The sequence below is a fragment of the Ammodytes marinus genome (assembly GCF_949987685.1).
Source record: "Ammodytes marinus genome assembly, chromosome: 4".
NCBI classification, from domain to species: Eukaryota; Metazoa; Chordata; class Actinopteri; order Uranoscopiformes; family Ammodytidae; genus Ammodytes; species Ammodytes marinus.
The window spans coordinates 35,312,612-35,328,213 of NC_137233.1; the positions used below are offsets into that span (position 1 = coordinate 35,312,612).

General features: G+C 43.8%; 1 protein-coding gene across 1 annotated transcript in view; it reads left to right on the top strand.

Annotated features, from left to right (window-relative positions):
* LOC307249066 (eukaryotic translation initiation factor 4E type 3-like) overlaps positions 1–15,602 on the top strand; it is a 31,146-nt gene that overhangs the window by 12,869 nt on the left and 2,675 nt on the right. The window contains exons 4-6 of the mRNA XM_080025678.1: positions 7,428–7,488; positions 7,579–7,645; positions 7,767–7,922. Of these exons, the coding sequence (XP_079881804.1) occupies positions 7,428–7,488; positions 7,579–7,645; positions 7,767–7,922 (284 nt within the window). The remainder of the gene's footprint in view (positions 1–7,427; positions 7,489–7,578; positions 7,646–7,766; positions 7,923–15,602) is intronic.

Genomic DNA, 15,602 nt, shown 5'->3' on the forward strand with positions numbered 1-15,602 from the left:
AATGCCTTGCTAGTTTAAACCGTAAGTCAGGGGGCAGTTCATTTTATACAACAGATGTCATCTCTGCCAATTTATCTTGATGTCCCTGCATTGTTTTATGATTAAATAGTTGACAGTGAGCAGTCTGCAGGTGCATTTAAAAAATAGAATATCATGGAAAGTCCATTCAAATAGTTAAACTTTCATAGAGTCATTACACAAAGTGAAATGTCAGGCCTTTTTTTTGGATGATTGATTGATCATGGAATACAAAATCCAGTATATCAAAATATTAGAATATTGCATTCAACCAATCAGATATGTCGACCTTCTGAAAAGTATGTTTATTCTAGATTAATTTCACTTAATGTGTAATGAATCTAGAACATATTGAAGTTTCACTTTTTGAATTAAATTACAGAAAAAAGGAAATTTTCATTGGTATTTAATTTTGTTTCAGATGCACCTCGATATAGTTATAAGTACAACGTTAATTTATTTGACCCACATTTGCAACGTCATCTGCCATCGATAATCAATTGTATAAATATAGCCTGCAATATTAACAGACTATCACATAAATGATTATACTTTATATAATTTCATCTTAATGTAATTATAATTAAGTTAATTATAAATGGTTCAGGTTAAATAATAAAAAGGAAGAACTATTTAACTAAATGACAATGCAGTCTTTTATATGGTACTTTAAAACAGGTTATTGAAACTTAAGCATTGCACAGAAGATCATGGAATAACTGTTAAACACCTTGATTTCAGATCGGACTGACAGCTGACTGAGCCAATCAGGCAACAGAATAAGTTTATCCTTTACGTTTAGCCTGGTCGGGACCAGGCTAAACGTAAAGGATAAATCTCCATGGTAACTTATGTCCCTCCGCTTTTATGCAACCGGATCATGGCTAACGCAAGCAAGGATAACCGAAATATCCTAGGTTAATCCCTTATCCTAGTTTTATGCAATAGGCCCCAGGACTTCATAGTCTCAGACTAACTAAGCCAAACTTAAGCCATATCCATGAAAGTGACTTAAACGTCCCAGTTTAACTAGTCCACATTAAGGCCTACTCCTGGCTTAATCTAGGCCCTGTCTGTGAAACCGGCCCATAATCATCTAATACATGTTTGTTCTATTTCGTTCCTACTGACCGCCAGAGGCGGTGCTTACAGCACTGGATGTTCCATCGCGCGCATGCGCAGGTCGAGATCTTTATACCAACAAAGTCACCTGTGACACCTGGGTGACCCCGGGAATGTCTATATATTCCGGAAGTCACCAGAGGTTCTGTTCCTTCTATCTTCTCGCGGACTAGCAGGTCGCACACATTGTTGTGTGCTAATATACCATTAGCTTGTCGCAAGTAGCTCGTACCTAAGGGTTGGTGCTTCGATTTGACTTCGACCACCAAGGGCTGCGACTTGCAATTCGTTCGACTTGGCTGCGGCCGGGAAGGGGTGAGTAAAGTGTGAAGGCTACGCGTAGCCCGGCTACCGCGGAAGCTAATATCACCTTTCCACCTTGCTTTGATTAGATCAGGCGGCGGCTGGGTTCACAGTCGCCGTGTTAATCTTTCGTTCGCACCGTTGCTTGTGTGTTTTTCGCTAAGCCCGGTTGCTAATTGTATGCTCGAATGTATTGTTTTCTAGCATTGTCGACTGTTGCTCGGGTGCTAACTCGCCTAGACCGGTTGCTTACTTTGATTTAATCGAGCAGCGAGCGGCTTGGGGTCGGGTCCAAGCCGCCGCCACATTACTTTCTAGCATTGTCGCACTGTGGCTCGGGTGCTGAGTTCGCCTAGAGCGGTTGCATAGGCTACTAATTTGCTTGTCAAGTGGGCGGCTTCGGGTCAGAAGTCGCTTTCACTGTTGTATTGAGCTGTGTCCCACCAGTCGTGGGCTCTCACCTAAGCCTTGCGTTGCATAGCTTACTTTATTGCTTGCCAGTGGATGAGCCGTGCCACACACTATGTGTATAGCCTACACTGTATGCTGCGCCGGTGGGCGAATTAGTTTCCTAAATCGCCTTCACCGTGTTATTTTAGCCGTGTCACACTGTTGCGCGTGTGTAGGCTGCGGTAGTGTGTCGCCAGTTGGCAGCTTAGTTCACACCGCTGTATTTTTATAGCCGTGTCGCACCGTTGCTCGGTAGCTCACGCCTTAGCCTGACTGCATAGGCTACTTATTTGCTCGCCAGTGAACGTTGTTGCCGTCACTGTGTTATTAAGGCGCATTATTGCTTGGGTGTGCTCTCGCCTAAGGCTCAATTGCCTATAGCCTTCGTTGATTTGCTCTCCAGTGGGCGGCTGGGGTTACCAAGAGCCGCTGACACTGCCAGGGGACTACAGATAGAGAATAGCATTTTGGCTAATTCTAGCATTTTTTTAACCCATGTATGATCATGTGGTTTATTGATTTGCACTGTCCCCTTCTTAAATAAACTGAATTCAATTGAACTGTGTTATTTAGGGGGTTGCATTGTTGCTTGGGTGCGATCTCGCCTAAAGCTCGATTGCCTAGCCTACTGTAATTATGCTCGCCAGTGGGCAGCATAGTTTTACACCGCCACTGTATTATTCTAGCGTTGTATTATTCTAGCGGTGTCGCACCGTGGCTCGGTTGCTCTCGCCTGAAGCCCGGTTGCATACCTTAATCAGAGGCATATTTTAATTGTCTCAACAGGTCGCATTGTTGCTTGGGTGCTCTCGCCTAAAGCTCGATTGCCTAGCCTACTGTAACTTGCTCGCCAGTGGGCGGCATAGTTTTACACCGCCACTGTATTATTCTAGCGGTGTCGCACCGTGGTTCGGTTGCTCTCGCTTGAAGCCCGGTTGCATACCTTATTCGGATTACATATTTTAATTGGCTCGACAGGTCGCGTTGTTGCTTGGGTGTGCTCTCGCCTAGAGCTCGATTGCCTAGCCTACTGTAACTTGCTCGCCAGTGGGCGGCATGGTTACACTGCCAATGTACTATTCTAGCGGTGTCGCACCGTGGCTCGGTTGCTCTCGCCTGAGGCCCGGTTGCATGCCTTAGTCGGATGCATATTTTAGCTGGCTCGACTTTTGGCTAGATTCTAGCATGTTTTACTGTAACTTGCTCACCAGTGGGCGTAGTTTTACGCCGCCACTGTATTATTCTAGCGGTGTCGCCCTTCTTATATGTCCATGGGTGTCGCACCGAGGCTCGGTTGCTCTCGCCTAAAGCCCGGTTGCATACATTGGTTGCTCGCCAGGGAGCGTCTTGGGTTTCCAAGAGTCGCCTTCACTGTGTTATTTTAGCTGTCACACGGTTGTCGTGTCTGTGCAGGCGACTGTAATTTGCTCGCCAGTGGGCGCTATAGTTTTGCCTCCCTCTGAGCCTTATTCCACAGAGCTCCGTAGATGCTGGCCAGATTTAAGGGCTCTCTCCCATCACACTAGTGACAGCAGAGCTCTGGCAGCCATGCACAATGCTGATAGTTAGGGCTTGGACTGGTTAGCTCCGATTGAGCCTGCTATAGCATCCCTGGTCGTCTCCCCAGACGAGGCTCTGAGAGCCGATGTGCGCTGCCCTCGGCCCCAGTGCCGGATTTCAGGCGACCTCCTTACTAGGAGTTACGACATTGCTGCCTGTGTGGGCCATCTGGGAATTTGCTTTCTCACACAGTCCTGGCTCGGTCGCAAACCATACAGGGGTCAGGTGCTGGTCACTCAGCATGGACCCTCAGTGATGCTTCACTGCAGACTTTGCATTATGACTTAGGGAGCTAGGCAGGTTGATGTCAACTGTGACGTCGTCCCAGTCGGAGGTGTGTCGACAGACCCTCCATTCTCTTCCAGTGATCCCAGGCCAGACGTTCGGCCAGCTGCTCTTCAGGCCCGGTGCGAAGTGTCCAGGTTGACCAGGCTAGGCAGTAGTTGCACGCTGCAACGTGCACCTCTGCCTGGTTCCAGGCCGGGAACCTCTGTGGTACCCCGTGCCAATAGCTTCAACCACGTTCAGGTGGACAATCAAGGGGCCAGTGCTTCTCAGCACATTCTGTACAGTGCCGTAACACTGCGCTACAGCTGTATTTCAGGCGCCAGGAGGTCGGCGTCCAGCCTCCGCCCTCCCCCAGAGTCCCTGGGGGTGCTACTCGATGCTCGGTAGGTTCTACTCAACCGAAGTTCAGGTACCAGGAGGTGGGGCGGGGTCGCCCCGTTCTGGACTAAGACGGCGGAATCAGTGCCTCACAATTCTTCCTTTCCCCATGCTGCGTGTTGCAGGGGTCCTCCAGTCTATCGCTCAGGCGGACTGGGTTGTGTCATAGCCCTGAAAGATGCTACTTTCAAGTCCCTACTGCCCAATGTCACAGGTGGTCCTCCCCTTTGCATTTCTGGGCAAGGTGTACCAGTTCAGGGTTCTTCCGTTTGGGCCGTCCCTGGCTCTGCGCATATTAAACAGTGTGTGTCAGCATCCCTGCCACCATTACAGCTCAGCTGGTGCTCGACTCGGCGGCCATGCGAGCCTGCCTTTCTCCGTAGCGCACAGCTACCGTTCAGCAGCTACTCAGCACTTCATGCAATGGAGGCTGCTGGAGTACAGCCTCTTCCTTCGACTGATAAGTATGCTGACCTCAGCATTATCTAATCATCATTATCTAAGCTGTCCAAGTTCCAGGTGTCCGGAACACAGCGATAGAAAAGGGCCACCCCCGGGGAGTGGAGACTCCATCCGGAGGTGGTGGGCATGATTGGGACAAGTATGGCAGGGCAGTGGCATATCTCTTTGCTTCCGAAGAGAAGACCCACTGTCCCCCTGGGTTCTCCTAGATGGAGAGGACCAGTCCCCTAAGGCAGGATGCTCTGGCTGATGCTTGGCCAGTCAGCCTGCTTTATGCATTTCCTACAATTCTTTTGTTACAACACTGGATGGGGTCCAGCATTGCAGTTACAGCCTACGTTGGTGGCTCCACATTGGCCAGGAGGGCCATGGATCCCAGCGTTACTAAACTTCTCAAGGAGAGCCTTGGTGCCTTCCAGGGAGACAGGACCTTCTGTCTCAGGTAGGCGGACACATGTGGCACCCGAACTCGGGGCGCCTGCAGCTGTGCGTGGGGCTCCTGGTAGCCAGGACCCACTGGGACGTATTGCGACCAGTCAGAGGTCTATACCCTTTCACTTCAGGGGCACTCTCCACTACATGGCGCTATGCAAACAGGTGGAAGTTGTTTTCACAGTGGTGCATGGCACATGGCGAAGTCCCATGGACTTGCTCAGTGATAGTGATACTACACTTCTGCAGTCTGTGTTGGGCAGCAGGAGAGCTGCTTCCACCCTGTGCGTCTATGTGGCTGCGATATCGGCCGCACATGCAGGGGTGGATAACCAGACGGTAGGGTCCCACTACCTAGTCAGGCAGTTTCTGAAGGGAGGCCAGAGGCTTCATTCAGCCACCATGACCCCTGAGGGCACCATCATGGGACTTGCAAGTAGTCCTGAGGGCCTTAGGTCTACCCCCATTTGGGCCGCTGAGTCAGGCAGACCTGACGCGGCTGTCTATGAAGACGGCATTCCTCCTTGCCATTGCGACTGCAATCGGTCGGTGAACTCCATGCCTCGTCAGTGAGCCAGGCGTGCTTGCTCTGGCATACAGAAGGGTCAGGAGTGGTGCTCTCGCCAGATCCATCCTTCCTATCCAAACGATTGTCTCCCCACCATGTAAACCAATCGATCGAGTTGGCTGCTTTCAATCCCCTGGGCTCACCAAGGGGTGCAGAAAGAATGTCAGACCCACTGTGCCCGGTGCGGGCGCTTAGGGCATAGGTTGTGGCAACAACCAGCTTGCGTAAGACAAATACCTCTTTGTCTGCTATGGGAGCTGCAGGAAGGGGGCTGCCCTGTCCAAACAGAGACACTCCCACTGACTTGTGGATGTGGTCTTGAATGCATATAGAGCACAGGGGCTCCCCATGCCTTGGCCATTGAGTGCCACTCTACCAGGAGTATGGCTACATCATGGGCTGCCTTGAAGCGGATTTCACGGCAGGACATTTGCGCCACGGCTACATGGTCTTCATCATGTACGTTGCGTGGCTCTACAGAGTAAATGTTGCTGCACCTCATCCGGTGGGATGACAGCTGTCTTGTTGATGGCTGCAAGCCCTTAATTGATGAGTACTCTTCGTGACCTTTTTGGTATAAGTCATCCAGTGCTGTAAGCACCGCCTCTGGCGGTCAGTAGGAACGAAATAGAACGATAGTTACGTATGTAACTACGGTTCTATGAGTTCCGGATGACCGCCAGAGTTCTCTGTCACTCAGACTTCTCAGACACCGCGAGAAGATCCAGTTGGAACAGAACCTCTGGTGACTTCCGGAATATATAGACATTCCCGGGGTCACCCAGGTGTCACAGGTGACTTTGTTGGTATAAAGATCTCGACCTGCGCATGCGCGCGATGGAACATCCAGTGCTGTAAGCACCGTAGTTACATACGTAACTATCGTTTTACTCTTCATTCATTAATCACCGATTACGTGCGGACGTCAGCATCGCACTGGGAACTGATGTTATGATGATGATGATGATGTTATGTATACTCGCGTGATCAGCTGAGGCATGAGCCCCAGTGCACACAGCTGCATATGAAAGCATTTGTATTGGTTAGGTCTACGAGTGAAAAGTGTGTCTAGTGTTATTACCTAGTGTGAGTGCGCCTCACACTAGGCAATCTGAGCATGCGCAATAACTAAACATTCATCTAAATACATTTTAGTGTAAATCATTCACATGTCCTATACTCTAGTTATTCCACTTCAAGAAATCCACTCTAGGGGGCGCCCTTAGCTCAGTTGGTAGGGCGTCCCCCCCATGGGCCTTGGCCAGCAGCTGACCCGGGTTCGATTCCAGCCTGCGGTCGTTCTCTACATGTCACTCCCCTCTCTGCCCCATTTCACCTCTGTCTCTACACTATCAATAAAGCATAAAAATGCCAAAAAAAAAATCTATTATATCAGAATTTTTATTTTTTTGTTTTTAGAAAAAATAAATTACTAACTTTGACCCAAAAACAGGCATTTTAAGCATTAAAAGCAAAATGAATTCAACAAATATTAATTATGTATGTAAAGAGCCCAAGTGGGGTAAATGGTTTATAAAAAGAAAACATTATTGTATAATGCTTTTATGGCAGTTAATTGGGAGCGGCTTTGTATGACCTTAAGTCCTTCTGTGTATAGTAAAAGTTAAGGCGGCACAAGGGTTAAATATGAGGAAACTAACCAGCAGATTTTAACAGCAATAGGTTTACAACTCTTTCTCATGGACATTTTTCAATCAATCCATCTTTATTTCAGACTACCAGATAGAAAATAAAATACATCCGCCATTTAACAATTATTTTGTACTGTGATATCTCTTAAGTTACACGTGTATTTAATGAATACTTTTTGCTTTTACATCAACAGGGAAGAAGAAAGCAATGCAAAAGGAGGTGTGTGGAAGATGAAAATACCAAGAGAAAGTGCTGTAGGTGTTGTGATCCATTTAGCTACTTTTCAATCAATAACATTGATTCCTTAATTATCAAATGACTGTTATGTGTTCTTCTTGTTGAAGTCTGCAGTTTGGAAAGAATTGTTACTCGCCACTATTGGAGAGCAGTTTGCAGATTACTGTGCCTCAGGTAAGCTACTATAAGTCCATACCTGATGATTTATGTGTGTGATGTAGAGGGGTGGGATCTATTTCTCAGTTTGCATTGACGAGTACCTAATGTTCACCGTCTGTCTTTTTTTTCTTCACAGACGATGAGGTGGTTGGTGTCAGCGTTAGCATTCGAGATCGGGAAGATGTCGTACAAATCTGGAACAATGACGCATCTCTGGCTAGCGAAGCAAACATCTTGGGCAAAGTCTATGAGCTTCTCCCGCACATATCTTTTAAAGCTGTTTTTTATAAGTGTAAGTATGCTCATTGTACTTTTAGATTGAGAAGTGGAAATTAGCTTAAAGGTGATAATTGAGAAAGCTTGTTGTCAAAATCGCTTTTTTCAAAGTCAGTTAATCTTATATATTCTCACGATCCATTACCTGTATGTACTGTGTGCGCTGAAAGAAATCTAGTGTTAATACACATCCTAGGCTCTGTAAACGGGCATGTTGCTGGCTATGGTGGGACCCCTCTGTTTACATACACTTTGTTTACATACTTGTTAACAGAGCCTTGGGTCTTAATTAACACCAGTTTTTTTTTCAGCGCGCACACACACTACAGATAGGTAGTGGATTGTGAGGAGATATTCACTGATTTTGACAACAAGCGTTCTCCAGGATCGCTGACTCCACCTTAAAAGCTTCACATATGTCCTTTAAGAAACGTTACTGTGTATCATGAAGTCAGCCAGACTGTAGGACATAGTTGAAAGCAGTGCATGGTGGGATGCCAGAGATAAATCAAAACGTGTACATGGCTGCTGGCTAGTAAGGGCTGCACTGACGTAAAGGAAAAGGCTTCAAGACGAATTCCACATACTGTATGACTTCATACCTGCTCCACATAGCACATTCACATAGACTAGTCTTAACCTTTGAGCAGAGAAAGCCAAATACAGGGCAGAAAACCTGTTAGAGTCTGCAAAAGACTAGAGACTGGGGAGGAGGTTCACCTTCCAGCATTACAACTACCCTAAACATACAGCCATATCTACAATGGAATGGTTTAGACCAAAGTATATTCATGTGTTAGAATGGCCCAGTCAGTTAAGTCCAGACCTAAATCCAATTGAGAATATCTGGAAAGACTTGAAAATTGCTGTTCAGACGCTCTTCATCCAATTTGATGCTGAATCTGAAGCTCTTGCTATTTTGCAAAGAAGAATGGGTAAAAATGTCTGTAGATGTGCAAAGTTGGTAGAGACATACCCCAAAAAACTTGCAGCTGTAATTGCAGGGATAGGTGGTTCTACAAAGTATTGACTCAGAGGCTGAATAGTTTTGCACACCACACTTTTCAGATTTTAATTTATAAAAAAAAGGTAATGAAATGTAAAACCATGTTTCATTTTCATTCCACTTCACAATTAAGCGCCACTTTGTGTTGGTCTATCACACACAATCACAATAAAATAACTTCACGTGTGTGGTTGTAACGTGACAAAATGTGGAAAAGTTCAATACTTTTGCAAGACACTGTGTATATATATATACACTCAACAAAAATATAAACGCAACACTTTTGTTTTTGCTCCCATTTTTCATGAGATTGACTTAAAGATCTAAAATTCATTCCAGATACACAATATTACCATTTCTCTCAAACATTGTTCACAAATATGTCTAAATGTGTGATAGTGAGCACTTCTGCTTTGCTGAGATAATCCATCCCACCTCACAGGTGTGCCACATCACGATGCTGATCTGACATCATGATTAGTGCACAGGTGTGCCTTAGACTGTCCACAATAAAAGGCCACCCTGAAATGTGCAGTTTTGTCTCACATCAAAATGCCACAGATGCCACAAGCATTGAGGGAGCGTGCAATTGGCATGCTGACAGCAGGAATGTCAACCAGATCTGTTGCTCGTGCATTGAATGTTCATTCCTCCACCATAAGCCGTCTCCAAAGCCGTTTCAGAGAATATGGCAGTACATCCAACCGGCCTCACAACCGCAGACCACGTGTAACCACACCAGCCCAGGACCTCCACATCCAGCAGGTTCACCTCCAAGATCGTCTGAGACCAGCCACTGAGACAGCTGCTGAAACAATTGGTTTGCATAACCAAACAATTTCTGCACAAACTGTCAGAAACCGTCTCAGGGAAGCTCAACTGCATGCTCGTCGTCCTCATCGGGGTCTTGACCTGACTCCAGCTCGTCGCCGTAACAGACTTGAGTGGGCAAATGCTCACATTCGATGGCGTCTGGCACGTTGGAGAGGTGTTCTCTTCACGGATGAATCTCGGTTTACATTGTTCAGGGCAGATGGCAGACAGCGTGTGTGGCGTCGTGTGGGTGAGCGCTTTGCTGATGTCAATGTTGTGGATCGAGTGGCCCATGGTGGTGATGGGGTTATGGTATGGGCAGGCATCTGTTATGGACGAAGAACACAGGTGCATTTTATTGATTGCATTTTGAATGCACAGAGATACCGTGATGAGATCCTGAGGCCCATTGTTGTGCCATACATCCATGAACATCACCTCACGTTTCAGCAAGATAATGCACGGCCCCATGTTGCAAGGATCTGTACACAATTCTTGGAAGCTGAAAATGTCCCAGTTCTTGCATGGCCAGCATACTCACCGGACATGTCACCCATTGAGCATGTTTGGGATGTGCTTGACCGGCGTATACGACAGCGTGCACCACTTCCCACTAATATCCAGCAACTTCGCACAGCCATTGAAGAGGAGTGGACCAACATTCCACAGGCCACAATTGACAATCTGATAAACTCTATGCAAGGCAAGGCAAGGCAAGGCAAAGCAAGGCAATTTTATTTATAAAGCACATTTCAGGCACAGGGCCACTCAAGGTGCTTCACAGGGTTAAAATCAAATAAAGAATACAAATACAAAAAAAAGGATCAAATTTAAAACATGGATAAAAATACAACATTTAAATAAAAGAATTAAAACATTTTACCAAAAAAAATTACAGGTTAAAAGGGAAACAAGAACGTTTTGAGACCCGATTTAAAAGAGCTGAGAGTCTCAGAGGACCTCAGACTCTCTGGCAGTCCGTTCCAGACATTGGGCGCATAAACGCTGAATGCCGCCTCTCCCTGTTTAGTCCTAGCTCTGGGGACTTTTAAAAGACCTGTCCCAGACAGGGCTCTGGGCGGCTCATAACGTATCAGCAGATCAGTAATGTATTTTGGCCCCAAACCATTTAAGGCTTTGTAGACCATCAATATTTTAAAATCAATTCTTTGAGTAACAGGAAGCCAGTGTAAAGACCTAAGAACTGGGGTAATGTGATCTACTTTTTTGGTCCTAGTGAGGACTCGAGCAGCAGCGTTCTGAATTAGCTGAAGCTGTCTGATTGATTTTTTAGGAAGGTCTGCAAAGACACTTACAGTAGTCAAGTCTACTAAAAATAAATGCATGGACAAGTGCAAGAATGTGTGCGAAGAAGATGTATGCGAAGAAGATGTGTTGCACTGCATGAGGCAAATGGTGGTCACACCAGATACTGACTGGTTCTGAGTCCCCAGACCCCCAATAAAGCAAAAAAATGCACATTTCAGAGTGGCCTTTTATTGTGGACAGTCTAAGGCACACCTGTGCACTAATCATGATGTCAGATCAGCATCTTGATGTGGCACACCTGTGAGGTGGGATGGATTATCTCAGCAAAGCAGAAGTGCTCACTATCACACATTTAGACAGATTTGTGAACAATGTTTGAGAGAAATGGTAATATTGTGTATCTGGAATGAATTTTAGATCTTTAAGTCCATCTCATGAAAAATGGGAGCAAAAACAAAAGTGTTGCGTTTATATTTTTGTTGAGTCTACAGGTCCTTCTCATATAATTAGCATATTGTGATAAAGTTGATTATTTTCCATAATGTAATGATAATAATTGAACTTTCATATATTTTAGATTCATAGCACACCAACTGAAATATTTCAGGTCTTTTGTTGTTTTAATACTGATGATTTTGGCATACAGCTCATGAAAACCCCAAATTCCTATCTCAAAAAATTAGCATATCATGAAAAGGTACTCTAAACGAGCTCTTAACCTAATCATCTGAATCAACTAATTAACTCTAAACACCTGCAAAAGATTCCTGAAGCTTTTAAAAACTCCCAGCCTGGTTCATTACTCAAAACCGCAATCATGGGTAAGACTGCCGACCTGACTGCTGTCCAGAAGGCCATCATTGACACCCTCAAGCAAGAGGGTAAGACACAGAAAGAAATTTCTGAGCGAATAGGCTGTTCCCAGAGTGCTGTATCAAGGCACCTCAGTGGGAAGTCTGTGGGAAGGAAAAAGTGTGGCAGAAAACGCTGCACAACCAGAAGAGGTGACAGGACCCTGAGGAGGATTGTGGAGAAGGGCCGATTCCAGACCTTGGGGGACCTGCGGAAGCAGTGGACTGAGTCTGGAGTAGAAACATCCAGAGCCACCGTGCACAGGCGTGTGCAGGAAATGGGCTACAGGTGCCGCATTCCCCAGGTCAAGCCACTTTTGAACCAGAAACAGCGGCAGAAGCGCCTGACCTGGGCTACAGAGAAGCAGCACTGGACTGTTGCTCAGTGGTCCAAAGTACTTTTTTCGGATGAAAGCAAATTTTGCATGTCATTCGGAAATCAAGGTGCCAGAGTCTGGAGGAAGACTGGGGAGAAGGAAATGCCAAAATGCCTGAAGTCCAGTGTCAAGTACCCACAGTCAGTGTTGGTCTGGGGTGCCATGTCAGCTGCTGGTGTTGGTCAATGCAGCTAGCTATCAGGAGATTTTGGAGCACTTCATGCTTCCATCTGCTGAAAAGCTTTATGGAGATGAAGATTTCATTTTTCAACAAGACCTGGCACCTGCTCACAGTGCCAAAACCACTGGTAAATGGTTTACTGACCATGGTATTACTGTGCTCAATTGGCCTGCCAACTCTCCTGACCTGAACCCCATAGAGAATCTGTGGGATATTTTGAAGAGGAAGTTGAGAGACACCAGACCCAACACTGTGGATGAGCTTAAGGCCGCTATCGAAGCATCCTGGGCCTCCATAACACCTCAGCAGTGGCACAGGCTGATTGCCTCCATGCCACGCCGCATTGAAGCAGTCATTTCTGCGAAAGGATTCCCGACCAAGTATTGAGTGCATAACTGAACATAATTATTTGAAGGTTGACTTTTTTGTATTAAAAACACTTTTCTTTTATTGGTCGGATGAAATATGCATATAATATTTGAGATAGGGATTTTTGGTTTTTCTTTACTTTTTTGCCAAAATCATCAATATTAAAACAATAAAAGGCTTGAACTACTTCAGTTGTGTGTAATGAATCTAAAATATATGAAAGTCTAATGTTTATCAGTACATTACAGAAAATATTGAACTTTATCACAATATGCTAATTATATGAGAAGGACCTGTATATATAGACACCCGGTGCACCACAGCTGCCCTATAATTTCAAAACAAAAGCATAAACAAACCCAAATTAACTTTAACTTATAATACAAATGAGGAAAGAAACATAAAATAATCATATTATTTATATTAAAAACACAAACTAAATTAATGTTTTATAATTAAATCCTACAACTGGAAAGCTCCAATAGTGCTGTTAAAAGAAAGGGTGATGTAACACAGCGGTAAACATGCCCCTATCCCAACTTTTTTTTAAATGTGTTGCAGGCTCAACATTTAAAATGTGTGTATATTTACAAAAAAATTATTAAGTTTATCAGTTTAAACAAATACACATGATGGCCCTCATTTATCAACAGTGCGTAGACCAGAAAAGTGGGTGTACGTACATTTCCACGCAAACCTCGGCATTTATAAATATGGACGTGAGCGTAGGATACGCTCAAATCCCACGCCAGCTCTCAGCTCATGTACACAAGTTTGTAAACAGCATGGACTCGCAGTGCCGGGTAGCCGATGACTTTGTTGGACAATTATCAAAAGATAATACAAATGCAGTGTTTGCTCAGACTGAAATAAAATATATTAATCACTTAAAAATGTGTACTTTGTAAATATTACTGTGATGTCACAACATGTTTATTTATCTTTATCGATCTCTTGCTTTCAATACTTTTACATTTCCAGGTAAGATGGCGAGAGGGTGGGGAGAGGGAGCAAATAACCACAATTTCACCTAAATTAAATACAAGCTGTATCCTCCTCCCATATGGACAGGCCTCCTTCTCCCCAGGGTTTGAAGGCGGCTAGGACAGGAACTTCCCTGATACAGCTTGATAGAATTGATTAAAATATAGAAAAAGAAAATTAAAAAAGGAAAAAAATAAAAAATAATTGTGAAAATAATAATGGTAATAATAACAATTTTGAATAAAATAAATAATTGTTGTTTGTGCTCTATCTCCTCGCCCTCCTCGTCTTCTGCAGGACTGAATTGAAGGCTAGAGAGTTGACTATTTACTCTATATATATTTATTTTTGTCTCAAGTAATATTTCTACTATTATTAATTATTTAATATTTTCTTTTTTATTTATATATATTTATATATATTTAGATATTTTCTCTTCTGTCTTCACTAACCACACGCCCGACCACGAATAACATCTTCAATACAAAATACATATCAACCCAGTAACATTCCCTTTCTCTCTCCCTTTCCCCTTTACACAATAACAACACAAGATAACTTTTAGTTTGTCTGCTCTTATTTATCTATGATTATGACTCTTATTTATTTTTGTTTATCAGTATTGTCAATATGGATAACGATAGCCATTTTTCAACACGGTCTCCCTTATAACTCCCCCCTTTTTTTATCTCTCTTTCCCAATTATCTAATTACCTTATGACAACATTCAAAACTGTGGATCAAAAGTCTAAAATACCATAATGGAAACTAATACTATTTAAACAACCGAAAATGCCATTCTTATCATTACATTCTTATTATGATTATTATTCATTTCTTAGTACTGATTTATCTTTTATTTTTAATTTTTAATTTATTATTTTGTTGTTTATATGTATGTGTATATATATATATATATATATATATATATATATATATATATATATATATATATATATATATATATATACACACACACACACACACACACACACACACACACACACAGCTTGTCAACAACAATGTAAAAATATGCAATGACCTCCTGCTTGTTTTTGTCTCGTCCGTTCTGTCTTAAATGTGAACACTTAAATTGTCATGTCCCTCACCTAATGTTATGTCTTTCACCTGCCTTGTCCTGCATCATGTAAAAAAAAAAAAAAAAGAAAAAAGAAAAGTGACTGAACATCTGCCTAGAATTGGACTTCCTTCAAAAATATCCACAAGCGCCACAAGAAAGGTGATTTTTCTGGTAAAGGCCAACCCAAACATTACATCTGGAGATTTGCAGACCATTTGCCACCACCGTTCTTCACTTGGGAGAAGGTTCTCTTGGTGGCAGTCAGTTGCGTTTTAGCACAAACATGGCGGTTTTGGTTATGACCAAACAGTTAAATTTTGGACTAATCTGTCCACAGAATAAGACTTCCAGAAGACTTCAGGTATCTCCAGGTGCTCTCTGATAAAGTAGTGACAAGCAGTTTTGTTCTTTTTTGAGAGCTGAGGCTACTTCATGAAAGCCATGTTGACTGAGTTTCCTTCTTGTTGTGGAACCATGCACATCTGTCCCAGATGCTGCAAGAGAGGTCTGCAAATCACTACATGTAATGTTTGGGTTGGCTTTTAACTGAAAAATCACTTTTCTTGTGGCGCTTGAGGATATTTTTGAAGGGAGTCTACTTCTAGGCAGATGTTCAGTCACTCTTAAAGTCCTCCATTTGTAGAAGATTTGCCTCACGGTGGACCGATGGAGCTCAAACTTTTTTTAAATCAATTTATAGCTGTGCCCAGACAAATTTGAAATATCACAACTCTATTCCTGAGATCCTCTGAGATTTATTTTACT